The sequence below is a fragment of the Mercenaria mercenaria genome, chromosome 17, assembly GCF_021730395.1.
Source record: "Mercenaria mercenaria strain notata chromosome 17, MADL_Memer_1, whole genome shotgun sequence".
NCBI lineage: Eukaryota > Metazoa > Mollusca > Bivalvia > Venerida > Veneridae > Mercenaria > Mercenaria mercenaria.
Window position 1 is genome coordinate 20916558 of NC_069377.1, and position 24343 is coordinate 20940900.

General features: G+C 33.6%; 1 protein-coding gene across 1 annotated transcript in view; it reads left to right on the forward strand.

Annotated features, from left to right (window-relative positions):
- Window positions 1–20607: 20607 nt before the first annotated feature.
- LOC123536357 (soluble guanylate cyclase 88E-like) overlaps window positions 20608–24343 on the forward strand; it is a 102357-nt gene continuing 98621 nt past the window's right edge. Inside the window, exon 1 of the mRNA XM_053529228.1 lies at window positions 20608–20887. Coding sequence (XP_053385203.1) covers window positions 20880–20887 — 8 coding nt within the window. The 5' untranslated portion in view covers window positions 20608–20879. The remainder of the gene's footprint in view (window positions 20888–24343) is intronic.

Sequence of the window (24343 nt, forward strand, 5' to 3'; positions counted from 1 at the left end):
TAGGTCTATTATTCAAACCGATAAATGATTGCCAAGGTAAAAATATTGTAATAATATATAGCGTTTGTTTATTCATGGCTATTCGTTATTTTTGTTGGAAATTAAGCTTTTACACGTTTGATTGATTCAGTTATTGTTATTTGTGGATTTAAAGAAGGACTTTCACTGAAATGATTTGTCGGAAATGGCGAATTAGAAGTTCGGCGAGCGAGCGGGTATTTACTTTCGTAATCACGTGTTATGTATCCCAGCATTGGCGTCGCTGCTTTGTGTGCAAACAAATATCAGAAAGGACCAATGATTCACACAGCAAAGAGGTCAAACTGTTAAGAACCTTTGTAAACATGAAACGTAACCAAGCAAAATAATATCAGATTTGATTCGTTTGAATCTGTTCGTGTAAATGACTGAAGCACGCAACACTTTGACACTTCCTGGCTCGGGTCTGGTCAAAATTCTATTATGTTGATAAGATCAAATATCCGGAAAATATGCGAGACAGCATTTAATCGAGTACAGGGAGACTTATAGGGACTACGTGATTTAACAGTAGCAAACAGTTGGCACAAAACTTCATATGTTCTGCTTTTTAAACTATCGAACGATATTTGTTTAATGCACTATTACATGTACATTAATGTATTTTAGCAGCCGCTTCCATGCAAATCTCATGATTAATTCGCCTGCATTATCTTAATAAAATCAGAGTTGTGATAATCAACACTTTGTTTTCTAAAACTTTTATATCTTTAACACAATAAACGGACTAAATTAGAATCATCTACTAGCTATACACATTTTACATCTTCACAGCATCTAGCCTAATCGCACTGGCTAGAGAAGAATTTTAGCTCGTTCTGTTATCATCATTAAGTTCCTTAATAAACATCATGTAAATTCAATTCTGTCCAAACAAGACAGTGGTTGCACGCGTGACTATTGGGCATAATGTATAATTTTCATCGTACAAATGAAGATTGAAGACTTTATCGGTTTACCATTAATAGATGAGGGTGTGCATGACGTTTAACGATGCGAATTAAGTACTGAATGTATTGTCCGCTAGTGTCAGAGAGCATGTCGTTTTGATGAAAAAGAAAGTGAAGTGGGTACGTCATTCAACAAGAATCAACAATCATAAATATTTAAAACGCTTTTTACGCTTAATGTCTCCTAATTAAGAACGGGTCACACCAGGCGTTTGTGATCCTCATAACCCAAGTTTTGCAAGATCCACATTAGCCGAACTCCATTATATCATTGGTTATCGTATGCTACTATACACGGAATCAAATCTCATGTATACTATATTATCTGGCGGATATTTTACAAAGAAGTGTTATTATTATTGTATGTTCGTTACTGTTATTTGATTTTTATTGTTATTCTGTTATTCTTTTGCACTTATCATTCATATTGCACATCAAGGTAATTGTTACTGTGCGTCTTGTATTATAAGAGTAGATCCATAATCACTCAGACGAAAAGAAACTGCAAAGTGCCTAGAAGTAATGACATGCGTGCATATCTAAAGTTGGTATCACGTTTTGAATTTCCAGGGAATGACAAAAAAAAACCCCAAATAATATTCAGTTCTTTCCAAAAATTATTACATTATGATTCAACCTATATTACTCAGCACTATATCCAACAGCATATCCATAGGCGAATTTGACAAGTCTTAATAACTGGACTGATTTCTACGGAAGGTCTGTGGTTCTACCCAGGTGCCCGCTCATGATGAAATAATGCACGGACCTTGGGTCTTCTTCCACCATCAAAAGCTGGAAAGTCGCAATATGACCTATAATTGTGTCGGTGCGACCTTAAATCAAAACACATTGAGAAACTTAAATGTACACCATAATACATTTACAATTATAAATCTGCTCTACTGTATCAGAGTTAATGCGGACATTTTACATCAACAAAATTATAGAAACGATATAATTCTCGCACATTATTTTATGCAATATTTGTAAAACTTCATGTTAAGACTAATTATAGTTTTGAATTATGTTATGACAACTGACAAAATAAAGACAATAAATGTCATTCTTGTATCAAATTGACGTCAAAAGCAAAGCTGCACAATACATTATTGCATAACGAAAGAGAGATGTTGTAATGTAGAAAGATGTTGTAATGTAGAAAGATGTTGTAATGTAAACATTAAGCTACAGAATCCAAACATTTCTTGGAAAAGTCATCAAAAGAGGTATGATACTCAGGTAATTATATATCTGTAATTATGTTTTAAATATATGGCTTATATTTCACAAAGTAATACAGTAGAACCCGTCTAGTCTAGGCGGACTGAGGACCAAGGTATTAGTCTGGTTTAGAAAGGTATCCGGTCTAGAGGAGTATAGTATCTTGTCGAAAGTGCAACTACTTTTTACTATAAATAACATGTTCTTGTACCCTTCTGTAATGCATTGCATTCTATGTTACTTATTGCTGGAAACTTCTTTTGTTATAAAGAATCTATATATTTTGAATTAATGTAGGAAAGTGTGTTCATTGTTTTAACATACTTTTTATGACAAAGATGTGGCCAAACAAAACCCAGAACCGATAGAACAGTCGACATAAAGCAGCCAATTTGTTTTCCGCCAAACATAAGTATAAACAATACAAGAACGAATAAAGAAAGTCAGAAAAATAAATGTTCAAAGTCTAGTCTGATTTTCAATGCAAAAGGTCATTTAAAAGAGCTTTTGGCATACCAACAAGGTTGCTATTCTCTCTCAAAATATATACTTCAAAGAAGATTTTCGTTTCCTACTTTTTAAGGATTCCGAAGTAAATGGGTCTCCGGTTTACAGGTGTTATCGTAAATTGGTGCCTTATCTTTGGTGGTTTCAATTGAATGTCATGAATTTTCAATAAAACTGATAGAGAGAATGTAGATAGACTCAAATATTCCACAGGATATTTATTTATTTAGAGAGAGTAATATGGCGTCTTTTAAAGAAACATGAACGCTCAAAAGATGTCATGTACATTTGTTGATATCCAAAGTCTGCGTTATGCGTAAACTAAACTTAGATATCTAATTCCTTCCCGACAAGGGTTACACCAAACTGCATGTACAGCAAATCGATATTGTTGGAAAAAAGGCTTGTTTACTTGTCTCAAGATAAATGCTTTTATATCGGTTTTAGTTTGTCAACCCAATCAAGAGCCATAGTATTACCTATTATTTAGTAAAAAAAATGATATTAAGCTGTTAACCATATTTGAATAAACAACATCATTATATTCCTACGCCCCTGATTTGTGCAGTGCAGTAACGTACAAACGATTGAGATTCTAACGGTTTAAACATCTTCGTTCAAATCAAGTGTTCTACATTCTCATCCATCAGAGGTTCGTCAAAATCCCGAGACGAACCTCTGATTTATTTCCATCGTTTACTTGGTGAGCATGCGCACTCGTAATTACTATCGGGAGTGGTTTCAGCCAATCATTGTTCGCCATTATTTGGAACTCCGAATTGAAACTTCAAAAATATGTAAACAAGATACTTGCTTACGATGGATAAAGGCTGCATTCCATGATTGCAATAATAAAGATTTATTCCTGTAATTCGACGTTAAGAGATTATCATCAAGAAATAATAATATTCGTCGTAAATGGACATCGTATTCCCTCGATAATATGGAAAGGACGCGGTCACGCTTTTCACGGACGATTTTGATTGGTTCGCTACGATTGTCGCGAAACGACGCTGATTGGCTAAAATCGTTATTTACCATTATTGTAACAAACCATAAATATCGCGAAATGTGCCAGAGGTTCATCCGGGGAACCACGGTAGACCTCTGGTATGCGAGAATGGTGTTCTAACGATTATCCCTTTTCTGTAAAGATTATCTTGATTTTGTATTGCACTTATCTCATCTAGCAACTTGCTAATTACATCCTGTCCAGTTATCACAACAATTGTGTCGAGGTCAAAAGGTTTTCATTATCCCGTTTTCTTACAAGTTTCCAATCAATTTTCTCACTAAAGAATAGCCTGTTTAGCAACCGTACAGCATAAACCATTTCTTTATATGGCAGAAGATGATAGACTTAGAATTAGACAATATCTTGCATATTGATAAAGCTATTTTCCCTTTATTTTTGTAATCTTCAATATCCATCTGCAGATTCTAGAGTGTCTCTCGTCCGTAAGTCCATTATCCGTTCGTTCGACCGTTCTTCAGTCATGGACAATTGGCTTATTTACACTTTAACATTCATCATTCTGGAGCAATTTTCATGTCTATTGTTTTTAACATGTCGAACAAGCTTGTGGTTTGAGTATCAGGTCCAGAGTTATGTTCCATTGATTTGTAAAAAAGAGCATATTTCAGAACGTTTACACTCCTAATGATGTTTTAACAGATTGATTATAACGGAAAGATCTCTGTCAGATATATTTAAATTATGAAGAAGACATGCTTAAGTTGTCCAGAATTATTTGCCCTTGCTATATAATAAAAGTGATTTTCACAATGTTAGCGCTCTAGATCCTTGATATATTGCAACACATAATCATATATTTACAGAATATGAACTGGTATAAAAACTTTTAGTGTTACATTATATGCCAGGCTTTTCGGGAGCAACGTGTCTTGATTTAGCAAACAAATGTTTTATTTTAACGCACATTCACATTAGAAACATTATTTTTTTCACCGATGTTGGTCATGTTTTATGTGTATGCGCATGTGATCTTTGTTAAAGTAGAACTTTGGTCAGGCGTACTATTTATCAAGCAGGTATGTACTCTAATTTTGTTACACTAATTTGTCCGTTACATATTTGTATCCGGCACATACATCCATTAAATATGTAATTTGCCAAAGAGATATCTCTTATAAATAGTCATCTTTTGGCATAAAAACCATCACAATTTTCACGTCTCCATTAATAAAAAAACTTGCGAGTATGTTACAAATTATGAAGTTTGAACTGACGATCATTTGATTCACCAGAGTGTTAGCATTGGACTGTAAAACGTCTACCTAAGATCAATGAGAATTTGTCTTCAAAGTCAACATTCAGCAATCCATATTGTTAAGACATGCATGTAAACAAACTAACTGCTGGGGTTTCTTAAACTGTTAATGAAGTCTGCTGAGATAGAACAAATATGTCTTTACATATTAGTAAACAGTTAAACATTCTATCTAAAAGTCATGCAGATAACCCAGAGAACGCATAAGTATATATCCTTTATCTAAATTTTCTAAAACCATTATATTGTTTAGATATGGTGAGCATCTAGCTTTTAGTGAGACACCACACTAAAGGTTACTTTAGGATATCATTAATGTCAAAGGTACTTCCGTATCGGACACATTTCTCTATCATATAAGCGCCAACTGCTGTGAGCCTGAAAGAAAGCAACATTTTTATCAACAGGCATCTTTTTAAAATAGAGATTGGAGAATATGGAAATCTTTGAGGAAAATATTTCTTTTTCAATTTCTTATTTAAGTTGTGACACACCAATAAATGCCGTTTTAAAGATACGGACATATATGATGTTTGCAAAGTATACCCGTTTACCTTAAAGAATTGTTACCTTTTCCTCTACATTTACACTTTTTCAGAATGAATTTCAGACATTTCTTAAATGACTTTTGCTTTTAATTAAAACTGGTATACATTTATGCGATAAATGTGTTCATACATGTAAATACCAGAGTTAAAACCATAAGCGTTAAAGTATAAAGGCAAAAGTATCAAGCCTTGTTCATTTAAAGGGAAATTATGTAAATAACCAACTCTGTCTGAAATTAATATAAACCTTGCTTGCATGGTTGCCACTGTTGTTTTGCTTTTTAAAAGTAAAAAAGGAAATATTTTATTATTCTATTGCTAGTTTGAATCGGTATATCAAATTTCTATGGAAGCATTGTCTGGTATAAACGTTTTTATTCTAATTTCATAAATGTAGTAGGATGTAAAGGTTGGTATACTGACAACGATTCAGTATTGACTTTACGTCGATGCCGTTTTCTTGCTTCATTAATTTCAATATATTGTTACTGCTAATTTCTTTAAAGGAAAATATATAATATTTTGAAACTTTTAAGATAATCATTGATAAAACATTAATACCGGTGACAAAATGCGTATAAAAATGCAGGCAACTGAATAGTAGCAATATAACAAAACTGCTGCTCATTATTGGACGGCTATGTCATCGTCACTTTTTTACAAGATCATTACCAAATATGGTGTCAATGGCACAATTACATGTGATATTAATCCAGGGTGTACACCTTGACATTTGAATTTAGGTTAACATATTTTGTCCAACTTTATACCATTAGCACAGTTGTTGTTCCTTGATGTAATGTACAATATATGAAAAGACGGGTCATATTTGAACTAGGTCTATCTTAAAAATTTATTGTCCGGTTTCAAAACTGTCTCACCTCTGCTCAAGTCTCAATAAGCTATTTTGACTACATATGTTATGTAACCTCACTTCAGTTTTAAATTCCGTCTTGCAATTGTTTTGACACATGAATCAAACACTTCACTCCAGAATTTGGCATGTCTGTTTCAGTTAAGGTGGAATAGCACTTTGTTATTTTTTTAGAACCTGCATATGATTTTGATATTATATTAAAGTAGAAGTTATCCCCGGCATGAATATGTAACTGTTTTCTTGGTTATTTGTGAAACTTTTTAGCTATGACGTCGCAAACATTACCATGCACGTCTGTTTTGGCGCCACGTTAAAACGCGATAAAAAATCGGTTTATTTTCTCTCATTTGTTTATTTTTCAATTTACGGCAATGAAATTTACATCTTTATGTGTGTTATACAAAGGTCTACGGCGCTGGATGGTATTTGTCACTTTTGTTTTCAAAACGATGGAAAAAATGAAGAAAAACGACTTTCTCAAAATTTTAGTTTTATTGAAAAACTAGCACACCCGTTTAATTAACGGGAAAACGGCTCGAAATTTTTTTGCCAAAGTTTTATATATTCAAGTTAAAATTATGTTTAATAAAATTTCAAACAATTGAGAACTTTTACCATCTAGTATTCTTTTTAATCACTGATATTGTCCCCTATCCGACAAACAAAAAGTGACGTCAAAGTGCGTTCTTACATACAACGCGGGTATGGTTTCGTAAGAATATTCTATATACATGTACTTAAGAAGGCATGGTTGCACTGAATATTCCTCTATAAATGTACTTCATTTTTCTCAATTCTTAATTGTTTTATAATAAAAAAAATTCATTAAAGAATTTTGTTTGATCTGGCAAAAAATTGCCGTCATGTCGTAGGCAATCAAAGTCATTTGAAAATATACCATTTTTTCATTTTTTTACGAAAAGAAAATTGTTTAAAAATTTTAATAGCTGAAGAATGTAAAAGCTGAAGAACGTTAAAGAAGGATCTCGAGCCCGCCCGCTTCACTCAGTGGTGAGAGCGCAGATCTGCGGATCGCGGGTTCGTGAGTTTGAGCCCTGAGCGAGGTACGTTCTCCGTGACGATATGATAAAAGACAGTGTCTGAAACCATTTGTCCTCCACCTCTGGTTTATGAGGGGAAATTGGCAGTTACTTAGCGGAGAACATGTTTGTACTGGTACAGAATCCAGGAAGACTGGTTTGGTCAACTGCCCGCCGTTACATAACTGAAATACTGCTGAAAAACTCAAGACAATCAATCAAAAGAAGAATCTAATGACTACAGTGAGGTCACACGAACATGTGACATAACAGATTCAATCAAGTGTAGTGATAAAGACAATGTCTTTCAGGAAGACTTTTCCGCAGGCTAAATATCTTTTTTTTTCTAAAATGTAGTAGTGTTTGACAATACCTTGTTTTCCTTTAAAATTATAAAACTTTGCAGTGATAGGTGTTAGAATATAGATGTTTAGATTTTATACATGTACTTTTACCTTTGCTAGTAACTTAAGTAACAGTTCGTGCTTTATTTTGTTGAGAATCAGAGATGTCGCAGTTTTGATCATTTCAGTTTCAGTTCACGCTTATTATTACATTGATAAATAAAATTCAGACGTATGCGTACATTTGTGATTAAAAACTTTTTCAAGCGGATGTTAATATATACTATGGTGGTATGTTTAGAACATGCATCTATGTTTTTAAAAAGATTAATTTTTTTCGCGCGCATGACATCTTATCTCGTGTGCAAGAAATATTATCTGGAGCGCACGACATTTTGGCATTTTAAAACTAGCATGGCGTACCGGCCTTCCGCAGTCTCATTACTACACTACTATAAACGAAACCCGCTTCCAAAATGATAAAAATGGAATTACTAAATAATAAATTATAAAATATATAAAATATTAGGCGCTGTGCCATTCAGTTTTTTTCGCCTATCTGAACATCACCACCACTCCTACCGCCCCCCCCCCCCCCCCCACCACCAACCAAAAAAAGATATTAATAGAAAAAGAAACGTCGTATCAAGTTTGGCTTTCCGAAATAACGAAATACGATTGAATTAATCAAAGTTGCGATAAAAAGTGGTGAAAGTAATGAATAATTATGATATATTTGTCTGTCCCCAACGAAATATTCGATATACTCTATCCCCACTTACCTGACCCCTATCCACCCCACATCCTGAACAGACCATCGGTGAGTCCAACAGTGACACGATGCGACTTTTAAATAACAAAATTTTTCATGTCATATAGATACAGGGAAATATTCATGCATGAGTGCATGCAAGCGTGTGTACGTGCGTGCGCGCGTGCGTGCGTACGTCCGTCCGTCTGTCCGGCTAATCTTTGTCCAGCTATTAACTTCGTCGTATATTTTGAAAATATTCTATGCTTTACTCAGTGAGATCAATTCTCGCGAGCAAACATAGGACCTCTATCTGTGAGGGAAATGTAACACTTTACTGAGGGGGTTAGACAAAGTTTGTGCTCACAAAAAGCATCACACTGCATTTAGCATTTTCCCAATGTGGAGCAACAAAAATTAAACAGACGAATGTTGAGAATGACGTCGCACTGAAACAGTTTTAATCATATACCGGCTTTTCAGCTTTTGATGATGGCGGAGACCCTATGTTCCCGTTTTTGCATTATTCAATGGAAGAGCGCAGTAGATTATATGCGCGCACGAAATGAAATGTCGAACACACAAGACAAGATGTCATGCGCTCTCGAAATAAGACGTCGTGGGCTCGAGATAAGATGATTTAATCTAAAATAAATGCCCTTTTCCTAAACATATCGTCGCATAATACAGTGCTGGTATCCTTAAAATATTAACACTGTAAAGTTCAATCTTGTTTGTAGGGGTTTTCCTATAAAGAATGAAGACATTACAAGTATGTCAACATTCAAATTATTGGCAACAATTATTTGCAACTTTTTTTTCCAACAGGATGAAATGCTTAAATTTGCACATTGTCGTGACCGTGAGCAGGGCATACGCGCAATATTAACTGACAAGGTCGGAAAAAGTGCTAGTGTAACTAACATGTCAAAAATAATGAACTCGTTGTCATCATATTTTGATAGGAAATGAAAATGTACTTTAGCAAATGCAATTTTAGTGTACGTTTCAGCGCTATTGTAAGAGCACATATACGAGTAGCATTTCATTTCTAAATTTCGTATTTTTTTAAACTCCCAAGTTGTTGAAATTCAGAATACGACAGCTTGTGCAATTTCATTGTACACGCTTAAAATGCACTTGTAAAACATAAATCTGTATGTGTAGCGGGCAAAAAGATGGAATTTATTTTTAAAAATTATGCAAGTTTTTTTTAACATCCATAGAAGTTCACTGCACGTACGTCTAACAGTTTGGGATCGCATCGATATTGCGCGGAACAACCTATATCGAATGTTTAATCAAATGCAATAATTCTATAAGACTATGTGTCTTTCATTCTTATCCTTTCCTACTTATCTTGTTCAAACTATGATGTATGTATTTAATTTGTATATGTATTACTGGGAATAAAGTATGTTTAAACTAAATGCAATAATAATTTTCCCTAACTGTTATAAAAATGAGTTAATGCAGATACTGCTTGTGTTCTTTTCATTCAATATTCAACATTTTTCACTTATGTTCAGTGGTTTATTCCTGTTATTAGATGTTTTTTCAGTAAAAAATGTTCTGAATAGAAAAACGAAAAGAATTCTTTTATTACCTCCACACAGGAAGAGTGCGTAATATGTTATACATGCAAATAAACATTTAACATAAAGTATTTTTTAAAAAGAAAAATACATCAAAACAAAAATACTTAAAGCTTGATACTTTGCTATTTCTGTCATATGCACATACAAACAAAGCGCAAGTGAAAACGTATTGTATCTGTTCATCCATATTATTCTATTGACGCAAGATGAATTAGATAGAGTTTATGCGTTATATTTTGACGTCACATTTTACTGACGGATATGTTTAATAAACCATTAATTAAAAAATAACTGGGTGGTAAAAGTACTTATTTTTTTTAATATTTCGTCAAACATAAGTTTATCTTGAAAATATAAAAAATTGGCAAAAAAATTTCGAGCCATTTTTCCGTTTAATAGACAAGTGTGCCATTTTTTCTAAAAATCTAAAAAATTGAGAATGTCGTTTTTCTTCATTTTTTTCATAATTTTGAAAACAAAAGTGATAAATACTGTCTAGCGCCGTAGACCTTTGTATAACACACATAAAGATGTAAGTTTCATTGCTGTAAGTAGAAAAATAAACAAATGAGAGAAAATAAACCGATTTTTTATCGCGTTTTAACGTGGCGCCAAAACAGACGTGCATGGTAATGTTTGCGACGTCATAGCCAAAAAGGTTTCACTAGTAACCAAGAAAACAGTTACACATTCATGCCGGGGATAACTTCTACTTTAATATGATATCAAAATTATATGCATGTTGTAAAGAAATTACAAAGTGCTATTCCACCTTAATTGCGTCTTAAAGAAATTCAATAATTACAACCGGTTGAATCGAATAAATGAGGATAACTCTCAATGAAGGGTATGCAGCTACATAAATCAAGGTTATTTAGTGTTCCATTATCTAAACATCTCGCAAATAAAGGATATATCAAACTGTGAATGGCAAAGACTTTTGAAACAATAGTATTGATTACAGTTGAAGTCATTAGCACCCTTGTACTAAACCTGCTTTTCACTGTGTATTTGCTCCAGTATCTCCAGCATTGGTGCGTATTTAACAATGTTTAAAATACAAAACAGACCGCTCTCTAAAATGGATGTTGAGTTAAGAAGGCTTTGTCAAAGGTAAGAAATATTAAAATATATGTTGATGTGTTACTGAATTTTAACAATGGGAACTGAATTCGTTCCTTTTATGGATGTCGTTTGTAGAACTGGAAAAAAATGCACTGTTAGATTTATCACTAGTAGTAACATGACTGAAATACCGTTTGGAAATATTTTACTGATACAAAACACAAATGCTTAATATTGTAATGACAGACATTTTCTCGAGACCAGAATTTGGAGAACTTTTAAGTTAGTCTATGATCGCGAAGTTTTAATTTTTGTGAAAGCCGTAAATGTTCCAATAAAAGTATATAAAAACTTGACCTTCTGAAAGTACGTATTATTCAACTTATCAAAAAAGTAAAATCAGCATACATTAATCCCTCGGGAATATTCATACATTTACTGTAATTGGAGTAATATGGCAAGTTTTGATAATTCATTACTGGTGTATATATATGTATATTTTGAGACTTCATTAATTAGGTCACTTTTGTACGAAATAGACGATATTTTGATATAAGTGGTAAATCCCGGGATTATGACAAACATTGATCATTTTAAAATGGTCAGCTTTTGAATTTTATACTGTATTTATTTTATTGGCTCAGCGATTTTATTGACACATTTATTAGGAAAATGTTGATAGAATGACATGCTTATATATATACTGTTTATTTCAGTCTCATCAGTGTACAACATATATTACATAAAATACATAATAAAATATCAATAAAATGCACACTGCCACTCTATAAAAGAGACTAATAACTAAAACATATCAGTATTACTTTGACTATTATGTAAAACACAATGTTAAAAGAAAGATGTAGTTGCTAATAAGCTCAAATAAAATGTTGAGGCATGCCCATAAAACAATATAAAAGAAGACAGCCAAATTTAAATTTAGCGGTACTAAAAAAAAATAAAATGATTTTATCTCATCAAATTGTTGATGAGCTAATTAGCACCCACTTCTTATCAAAACTTATACATGAAAATAAAACAATCATTTAAATATCAAGAGCTGTCCACAAGACAGCTTGCTCCACAATTCAGCAATTTGAAGGTAAAATAAATTTATTTCACAATAAAAACCTCTACTTACATACTAAAACTATGTCTATAAAGAATGCTTCCGGGAACATGACCTTGACCTTATGTATAGTGTGCCTAGCCCCCTCATATACCCCGTTTGCATGCTGGACAATATTTATGTCAATTAATCAATAGCATACTTGTAAGCAATAGTAACAAATATATATAAGAAAAACAAAGGTTGCAGAAAGAAGGAAAAAAAATACCTTGAAAATAATCTAAGTATAACAACTTGGTGACCTTGACCTTAAGTATCGGCCCAGCCCCTGCATATTTAATTTGCATGCGGAGCAATGTTAACATGAAGTTACATTAAGCTTTAAGCACAAAGAACAAAGAAAAGCAAAGGTTGCCGAAAAAACTTAGCTAAAAAGAAAAGGCACACGCCGACACCAGGGCACTAGGAGAGTAGCACCCACTTATATGAATGAGAAGCAAAACTGGCTTTCGAAAGACCGGTGATTCTATCGAAGTGCCCGCGCAAGCTTTGGAAAATACCCATAGGGCCACTTCAAACGCTTCGGTTTATGTGAACTTGGTCTTTGCAGAAAGTTGTGTATGATAGTGTTTTACGTATACACAAAAAGATCGTGTAACGTACTGTTTAAATACCGCTTATGTCACATGTTCTCTAAATTCCGTAAAAGAAATATTTTGCCAAAGTGATAGGAAAAGGAAAGAACAGGACAGGACATTTGTAAGCTAATTAGTTTCCTGTCCAACTCCCTTATCACAGTTATTGTATATCATTCATGTAATGACTTTAACAAATAAAATATGTCACGGCCTGCTTCCAGCCGGTAGAGCTAATAATTACCAATAACACCCTCATTGGTGGATATGGCCTCAGCCTTATAACGTGTCAACAAATTTATAGTTGATGTGTGGACGTGGGTCCTTTTGGACTGGCGGGACACTACAAACTGCAAAACAATATCCAAGATATATCTGTTTATTTACTATATAAGTATTATATGTAAACAACGTATAGTAGCGGTCACTACAATAAATCGAAGGCGAATGCAATAGTAAATAATCATGATGAAAATACATGTATATGAGATTGAAACAATGATTCCTTTTAATACAGTCATTACCGTTTAACTATGAAAATATATTACAATACATATTTAGAGTGTAATGATGAGTAAAATTCTAAGTGTTACCATCGTTATTCTATATGTCGTTATTCGTATTGTATGTTCGATATTCTTATTGTAAAAGACGTTATTATTGTTGTATATTCATTATTGTTTTTGTAAGCTTGATATTTTTATTGTATGTGCGATTTCCCGCGATATAAATAATACAGCGACGCTAAACAAATACAATCACATAACATAGAATAAGAATGACACGTTTTGTAAATAGAATCGTCAGATATTGAACAACAATGATGACTTTTACCATAAGAATATCGAACATACAATAAGAATAACGACATATACAATAACAATGGTAATACTTAGAATATGAATGACACGACATTGAATAGCAATATCAAAGATACAATTAGAATAACGAAATATAGAATAACAATAATGAATTTTACCATAAGAATATCGAACATAAAATAATTTAGCAACGTTTGACATGCCATATACTTTATGGTAAAATCACAAGTTAGTATACAAATTAGCGTGTCTGAGATAATTTGCCCTACGACAAATATATTTAAACCAAAGTGATTAGAGAATTTGGCGAATCGATAAGAATGTTTGCTGAAGTGAGATCAATTAGCAGCTTAATGAATATGACTTGACAGAATCTATTATATCATATAACAGACAACTTACTCGCAAATGAGATAGACCTATGAAAGTTATAACCGTAAACTAATTGGCTGTCAACTATTTTCCAAGTTAGAAATAAATTACTTTATTATTTTGCAAATAGATTGGACTGTTTTGTTGACCTATGGATTTCTGGTAGTTCGGTGCATTTTTATGGACTCATAATAACAATCGGTAATTTCCGTTCAGTTTTATTTTTCCGTATGTGATTTCGGCATTCTCCGTTTGTTTGTGTGAGCTATGTTTACGACCGAAGAATTCCGAATTAGCAGATGAGAGTCACACGGAAATTGCCGATTGTCACTGCAGGTTGAATACCTTAAGCAGGTTGTTATAATTGTCTTTCGAAATAAAGAATCTCAAACCTCACACAAGATTTGTCCAGTCTGAAAAAGGACACGTAAGGTAATCAGCTGTACCTTGAATTTCTGTCAAATACATGTCTGTACATTACAACATCATTATGTCTTCTTAAATACATATTTTGTACAGCCATACAGATAATGTACTTGCAATTAACATTGTTACTGTTGATGCCGATAACACCAGGACTTTTTTTAGTGTTTAACTTACATTTCCGACAGGAACGTTGTTCATACTAAATACTTATATCGTCTGATACAAGAAAATAAGAAACGTACTGTAAAATTAAATGAGACTCTAAGTTATAACTTGTGAAAACCCGTAATTTCATAGTTATAACAGTCAAATAGGCATAGACCTATCATGTAATTTCTGCAAGGTACTGCAATAAATCAAGGACAGAGTTCTACAGAGAAGACCTTCTGAATCTGCCATTATGTAGCTACCAATTTTGTATTCATTAATACTTTTCACACACAAGGATATTTCAGTTTTTATACAGGATTTTCACGACATGTTTTGGAAACGTTTCATAACATAGTACTAGTAGTCTTCAAATTCATCTCCTTTAGCTAATACATTAGCATTTCAGTCATTTTATCCTGTTATCCTTAATAATTTGCACAGGCTGTGTAGCCACTAGGAGCAAGATGTCCGTTCAGCTTTTCAGCTTTGGGAACAGGCAAAGCCGCATAAGGACAACTCTGGTTTGCATATAGAATTCTGTTTGGTGCTACATTGATATTTTTAGCCTTTAGAATTCCGTTTGGCACACATTTATGGCTTTTTTCCCTGCAAAGTTCGGTGTGGCACCACATTGGTATTTGTCCCTTCTGAATTTCGTTTTGCACCACATTAGTCATTTGTCCTTCAGAACTCCGTTTGGCACCACATTAATCATTTGTCCTTCAGAACTCCGTTTGGCACCACATTAATCATTTGTCCTTCAGAACTCCTTTTTGCACCACATTAATCATTTGTCCTTCAGAACTCCGTTTGGCATTACATTATTTTTTTTGCGTTCAGAATTCCGTTTGGCACCACATTGACCTTTTTTTGTCTTCAGAATTCCGTTTGGCACCACACTGATCTTTTTGCCTACACAATTTCGTTTTGCCCTATTTTGATCTTTTTAGCCTCGGAATTCCGTCTGGCACCACACAAGTCTTTTTTTGCCTTCAGGATTCCCTTTGGCGCCATATTGACCTTTTTGCCACCATAATTTCAACAATTATGAAAGCTTTATCAGCTAAGGCATTTTCATTTAGCAAACTGAAACATCGCTGAACACATTTTGGTTGTAATTTCTTCATGGTAATTGGCGACGTCATAAGATACCTCAGTTAGTGCTATACTATTTGAATGTAGTATTCGCTTTTTCGCATGCTACAAAAATGACAGAAGTCTTAATCTAATGTTAGGGGTGAGTGTGGAGAGTTGGGGGAGGAGGTATGTGTGTGGGGGGGGGGGGGGGGGGGGGGGTGAGTTGGTGGCTGATAGGTGTCGCACATTTCACTACCTCTTGTGAATAGACTCTATCAATCAGATTTTTCTATCTTTGCTTGCTATTTTTGCTCCATTAGAATTTCACTTAAACACATTTGCTAGGGTGTTGGACTCACGAACGAACACAATTAAACCGAGTCTGTTGTAATTGTCTTGGTTGCATTCTATGCTTGAATATGTGTATTAATTTGCTTTTCCTTCTGTTACAAATAAGACAATGTTATGCCCAGATGTAGCTAAAGCGGTTCCCGTTGTGTGATCAGATATTATAGCAATTACTGTTTATGCAGGATATATTCTGTCTTCAAGAAAAGCCAGTTGATAGATTTAATCTTTCTTTTATCAACATTAAAGTTATTGGACGTTAAATATTTAGTCTTTTGATGTTTTATAGAGGATAAAAAATATGCCTGATCAAAGGAAAGTTGAATAGTGACATGCTTACAATATTTGTTTCTTTTACTGATAAAATAATTACATTACATTCATTCAATTACCAGAGACAGTGATGTAGATAATTATGTAATTGGGGACAAGAATTGTTTAAGACGATATGGTATTTATTGTTTTGGCTTTTATATAAACAGTTGGATGTTTTGTCACAAATATGAGTCTTTAATTTGTAAAATTTCATATTCATACATATTTTTATTGTAAATGTGTCAATATGTCATTTTTAGCTCGACTATTCATAGAGTAGTAGAGCTATTGGACTCACCCATGCGTCGGCGTCCGCGTCCCGATTTGGTTAAGGTTTTGTATGTAAGCTGGTATCTCAGTAACCACTTGTGGGAATGGATTGAAACTTCATACACTTATTCACTGTGATAAACCGACCTACACTGCACAGGTTCCATAACTCTATTTTGCTTTTCTACAAAATTATGCCCCTTTTTCGACTTAGAAATTCTTGGTTAAGGTTTTGTATGTAAGCTGGTATCTCAGTAACCACTTGTAGGAACGGATTGAAACTTCACACACTTATTCACTGTGATAAACTGACCTACATTGCACAGGTTCCATATCTCTATTTTGCTTTTTTACAAAATTATGTCCCCTTTTCGACTTAGAAATTCTTGGTTAAGGTTTTGTATGTAAGCTGGTATCTCAGTAACCACTTGTGGGAATGGATTGAAACTTCACACACTTATTCACTGTGATAAACTGACCTACACTGCACAGGTTCCATAACTCTGTTTTGCCTTTTTATGGAATTATGCCCCCTTTTCAACTTAAAAATTCTTGGTTAAGGTTTTGTATGTAAGCTGGTATCTCAGTACACACTAATGGGAATGGATTGAAACTTCACACACTTGGTCACTGTCATGAGCTGACATGCACTGTATATGTCCCATAACTCTACCTTGCAATTTTTTCAAAATTATGCCCCTTTTTTGACTTAGCAGTTTTTGGTTAAGTTTTTGTATGTAAGCTGGTATTTCATTATCTACTTATGGGAAGGATTGAAACTTCACGCACTTGTTCACTTTATGAGCTGATAAGCACTGTGAAGGTTCCATAAGCCTTTTTCCAATTTTAAAAAAATTATGCCCCTTTTTCGACTTTTGTATTCATTCAATTGACAAGGCTGTTGAATAGTCGAGCGTTGCTGTCCTCCGACAGCTCTTGTTGATATATGAGATGCATGTCTTTTGTAAAGCCAGAACTTCTGGAAAGGACAAGCTTGATACATATTCAGAGAAATATACTGTAATATTGCATTAAGTAAATATATAAATTAAAAAGAAAACAGACTTCACCTAGGCAATTAGCGTTAAAGCATAAAATTGTCATTCAGTTAAAATATAGTACATAAAATATAGTGCAGGAGACAAGTAACTTTCTTTTTCACGCGTAACGTTTTTACATAAGAAAAATACCTAAAGATATACGATTTCTTAAGTGCTATAAACATTACATTTATGACGATAGAAGGTCTCAGTTATGTTGTTCTTTTTTTCCAGTCGAATCGCCGTCTTGGCGACTATTGCCCATCGGCCTAGAAATGTGTGAGTTCTGATTTTTTGTTGGGAAATACCGAACTAAACCATATCCCCATTCGTGGTACTTTTGCTAAATATCACATGAGGTATATAACACGCATTGCGGAATTCCACACAAGAAAGTTTACTTTTGAGTTCCTCTCCATTTTAAATAAATAAGAAAACATTATTTGCAATTTATTATTAGGTTTTCGTGCTTTTACATGTTCTATTTTTCTATATGGAAATAAGCTAGATAAAATAAAACAAACTTGTGATGTATCTGCATTGTATGTATTTTGTTCAATATTTTCCATACACAACAATAATAATTCTAACCTCAGCTTGATATTGTTTTTCATAAATAAACGGTGAATAACCAAAAGCCCTTTCGAATTGTGGAAAGCCACTTGTCACGTGAAAAACAAATTTAAATTCTGTCTCTTTATATAAATCTATGATAATACATTGTCACTTGTGTACATAATAATTACAAATACTATTTTGATATAAGCAAAAATATAAGACGGTACTTGTGTACATAAGAATTACAAACACTCTTTTTACATAAGCAAAAATATAAGACGGTATAAGTATCTATATGATACCTTTACAACGCGGCTGTGTGGTGGCTGTTCAAAGTCTCCCCTCACTTGGATCCAGTTTTGTTATATTTTCTGGGTCCTTTGGGATCATTGTGTTCATTCAATTTTATTGTAATAAAAAATGCCGAAACTTGAGGGCGTTGGGTGTTCTACACTACCTTACCTCTCATGAACAGACTCAGGCAAGAAGACTATAGCTTGGTTGTGTTCTGTGCTTCCAAAGAATCTTCTCATAGATTCTATTTACGATATTTACTAAATTTTCGAATTAAATGTATCCTTTCTACGGCTTTTAGTGTACTTACAATCGACCAATTACCGCCCGATATAGACACATGTAGTAATCTTCCTGCGTTGTTCTCTACCATTGATTATATGCGAATACACATGTGACTAAGTTAGCAGCTGGCGCTAAAATACATCTTTTCCAGTTTTTGGTACGAACATAAGCATACAAAAATTACTTACATGTTGGTACATTTAGTCAGTGATGATTTTATAATTACTTACATGTTGGTACATTTAGTCAGTGATGACTTTATAATTACTTACATGTTGGTACATTTAGTCAGTGATGACTTTATAATTACTTACATGTTGGTACATTTAGTCAGTGATGATTTTATAATTACCTACATGTTGGTACATTTAGTCAGTGATGATTCTATAAATAGTTTGGTACACTATAACCTTGTTTTTATAACCTGAAATATGAAGGTCCAAGAGGTCACGTGTCAAATATAAAATAGCTTAAAGGAATTTCTGTTTCACATATTTTTAACCATAGGCAGGATTTTCATAAAGCTAGCATCAATTGTAAACCTCGTATCTATAGACGACTTGTAGAGTGTACAGCGTAAGTCACTGGGTCCAAGGTCAATGCCACACTTTAAGGTAACTGACAATGATCAAGACAATTTACTTCCCCTACTTCAATGCGGCATCTTGGGGGTATTATTCGCCTTGAATGATAGCTCTTGTTTTCATCAAAAATATACATTTACGTCAATGTTTCGACCACATATCTGTAAAAAGGTTAACTGAAGATACACAGCGTAAAAGTTAGTATACCTATGGTGGCTGATATCTGCCATCTCGTTCTGACGTGTTGGCGCGTTTGCAGGGCGCCAGAACGCCAGGATGCCAGGACGACAATTATACGCGCCAAGACGACAAACAAGGTATTTGTTGTTCTGGCGGGGGCGCCAACACGCTAAATTTGGAAGTTGTCGTCCTATTTTTACATGGATGATTTTAGATATGCTTTACATTTTTACATAAATGATTTTAGGTATGCTTTACAGTTTTCAATATAACTTCTTCTCGGCGATATATGACCATTTTGTGTCGATTCGCCGTAAAACCCAACTCATCCACCCTCCTCATAGGGAGAGTACATGTATATATATTTGGCCTTTGACAGACGGACGACCGGGCGTTCAAATGTTGCGAAATAGGTACTTCTAGAGTCGCGCAATATTTCCACATATTTTCCGATACAAAGCTAATAACATCGATAAACATCGACTACCGACTAAATAACTCGAAAGTCCGGGTTAGTATATTTAAAATTTCGAATTTATTTAATGGATTAAACGCATCTTTCATGTGCCACTGTATCGAATTTGTCTGGGTTTTTTTTTTTATATTACTTAAAATTTATTTTTGTTTATATATATATATGTTTAGATCTACACCAATAAAAAACATTACGCATGCACAAAAACAATTACATAAAACACTTTTGAATCTTGTAGACAATTCAAACCTTTTGCACTCCCCGATTTCATACATTTTGTATTTTTGTCTTAGGGTGGTTTTTCCTTCTGAAAGCAGTTAGAAAAACTTGTCATTTGGATTGATTTCCTGCAGCTATTTGCGGTCGATAAATTATCCGACAGACAGATGTAGCTTCTTACGGAAAAACAACGAGAGTGAACTTGTATTTTGATGCTTAGAGAGTGCTTGATTTATTACAGAACTATACGTAAATATTACTACTTTACAGTGTGAAACGAAACTTATACCTTTAACGATATATTGGTATATACATGCACATGATCTATTTATAGAAATGCAAACAATGTATACTATTTAGAGTAGAGTAAAACTGATACCCGATCGCCATGCTAGACGTTAAAAAGATCACGTATTCGAATGCAAAACTCACGATAAGACTCGGAATGTTCCTCTGTTAAAGTGTAGTTCATCACAAGAGGAAGTATTGGAATAAATTGAGGAAGTATAAAACATCGGGACAGAATCATGGGAAAGTAAGTCCATTTTCTATATATAGCACAATTATGTCAATATCGTGTATCAGCTGGTTGTAATTGTTTTGTACTTAAAGTTTATAAACATAAAGTTTATAAACATTTAATAGTACATTCCGTCTTACATACCTGTTGAACTCGTTCTCAACCTGTACATACAAACTGTACGTGCAGATAACGAGCTCAATACTTGTTTATCAGGTATAATGTATAGTTTAAATTCTCATGATGCTGGTGGGATGGGATTAATCATTAAATCGGAGGCTCTGCATGACAATTTTACATACATACTATATTTGTTTTGCTTCAGTATGTTAATACATTCTTCTGCTGGAAAACAGGGATGGTCATAATAATTATTATACATTGGATATAAAACTGCTGTAATTTAAACTGTATTTAATACACATGATTTAAGACACATATATCTTACAAGTACACTAACTCCTAGACTATGATATATCATTTTTTTAAATCTTTATTTAAAAAATTGCGGAAATATAGCCAATCAATATCCTATGCCCAGTTTCATGAGTTCTCTGAGAAAATCTTAAGTAGACTGGCATTTGTCAGTATCACATATATTACATAAAGTAAAAAATCTGAAATGTTGTAACAATTTCTCTAGTCTAGTGGCTAGTCTTAAACTGAAACAAAGTCTTCTACAATAAGATATTAACGCAAAAAACTGTCTTAAAGTTATGCTTATTTTGGGTTTTCCTGCATGTATGGAGAATATAATAGTTATAAATAGATTTACAACGTCTCGAATACCCTGCGTGTATGAACGTCGTGGATTAATGCTGCATACTAACACAGGACCCGAGTGATCTAATTAAATCAAAGTGCAACCACCTGAACAAGATATTTTAGATATGTAATATTACATTGCACTTGTAAAAGATGTATAATTTATGACGCATTAGGGTCGTTTGCATTTTGTATATACCTCTATATGTCCATTTTACATGAAGAATGGTCTTACTGGTCTCATTGTACCGTCACAGATTACAGTTTGCTGAGAATGATCATACCATGAATTAATAGACTAGATTTCCTCAGTTTTGCTTTGCACAGAAGAATCTGGTAACAATTTGTGATATACAATCAGATGTTGTCGCATTTTCTTTCAGAACACGTAGAAAAATTCTAGTCAGCTGTTCAAGTCGATATATAAAGAATTAATCTTGGTTTTTCAAAATTAATAAACATTATCTTCTTATCATAAGCAGACTAATAATTCTTTCAACATAAAAACCAAGCGATGTTGAAATCAGATTATTTAAGTACAACCTTTGGTATTTTTTGTCCAAGAAAGATAAAAATATTCATTGAGCAATTCATGTCATGTATACGTGATAAAGCAATAGACTTAATAACTTAAAATATTCTAAAATTTCGAACATAATTTTTAAACAACTTAGGCAGAATATTTAGAAATAGTTTATGACCTCTTTCAGTTCATGTTCAAGTAATATTACCTATTTTACTCTTACATTGCCAAAGTGTAATTGAATGTACATATCATAATTCAGTACAATAATAACATAGTCATAGAGATTTACAATTTGATTTTTAAAATAGGATACTTTTAAGTTCATGATTATTGAAATATTTTTTTAATCTGATTCTGTACATTCAATGTTCCGTCGTTAAATCAAAAACCAAATTACTTCTAATTGCGAGACATAACTAACGCTTTTTATTTAATGTGCGTGTATAGTTTATAAAGATAAATGTATACAGAATTGTTCTAAAAGAAAACGACTTTTCATATTCGTATGAAATATAATGTGAAATATGCAAGTATACTTTATTTACATTATCATTTAGATATCATTCCTGTCGATTAATAAATTTCCTGAAGTTACAAACCAATCAATTGTTTATTTAATAACTGTTAGGGCCTCCTCAAACAAAAAATGTATACATATTGTTTCTTCGGGTCACTCGAAGTTAGAGTCAAAAAGCGGAAGTCCTTGACGGAAAATGACCGCCTCGGTGGAACTTCTAGTCGAAGACGGTCATCTTCCGAGGATGAAGTAGAATGGAATTTCCGGTTGAGCTGATCTATATATGTAAATTTTGATTGAATGAAATAGCAAAATACGCATATGTGCCATTTTGAAAGTTTTAAGTTTTGCGGACATTTAGGGCATTTGATATGGCGCAAGATGGCGGAAGAAAATAGCCAGCTATACCTCGTTAGTGTTGCTGGAATGTTCTCTTGAATAGCTCTAGTTATGTTTAGTGCAAGTCACTGTTTTGTTTGGCCAAATAACAATATTATACAGCTTTATACAAAACTGTCGGAACACATAACTTTGGTCTTAGGCGAGAGATTCATATCCAATCGATTACATCTGTCATCCTTGGAGTATTGAAATAGAATAAATCTGTCTGCTTAATTGCCGGGCTAGAATACTGATAGTAATAGTACTCCGTTTGTGTCTAAAATACATCCTGTTTTTCAAACATGTTCTTAATCTTTCATAGGTTGTATCCCATACCATTATCATGTATCATAGAAAAGTACTTAAACGTATACCCTTTGATGGATGTACACAATATATAGCAAACAATAGAACAGCTACACAGTATGTCTTGTTATAGCAGCGGAAGGCCCTCTATCCAGCTCGAAGACCGGGCTTTCCTTACATATGAATATACCTACAAAAGTGGAATATAAGGACGACATAGCACATACTGGATGTCGGATTGTATTACTGTATGTCCCTTTTAACATTTAAGAAATGTTTTTTTTCGGAGTTCATGCGAAATGAACGACAGAATATATATATTAATAGGATCTCCGATTCCATTAATTTTCTTTTATTTACATTATATTTCCTTTCCAAATGTAACCAACATTATATTATAAATTGCACACGTTTTATTGCATTTAAAATTAAAATCAGTTTCCCGGTCATTCTGTTCACCAGACTTCGTCTAAGGAACGTTCCCTCTGACTATACGCGGACGCCGTCAACTCACTGAGCAGCGTTGTCGTTACTTTGGGAGTTTTCGTTTTGCTGTTCATAAAAAATGAACGTCATAATTTTCAGATAGGAATGTGTACGCAAGTAAGCTTACAGATAAATGGCAATGGCAATGAGTGGGAGTGCAAAGCGTAACTTGCAACAGCTTTTGAACTACTGTAGGCCTACTAAAAGAAAGTAAAATACGCTGTATATAATTACAGGCGGCAGTAAAGGAAGCGCATACAGCAAGCACCATAGCTCTGTTCTGTATACTGAATTCTAAATCAATCCCCACCCCTACCGTCTATATTTAATTTCCTACAGTTATATAGTAACATGTCAACTGCGGAATGAAACGTAATGATACAATGATCGATAAGAATGAATGAAATTGCAGAAAAGTACCGACGGCTTTTATTTTAATTCCCCATCAACCATAGAAGACAGCGACTTGGGACATGAGTGTCTCATAGAC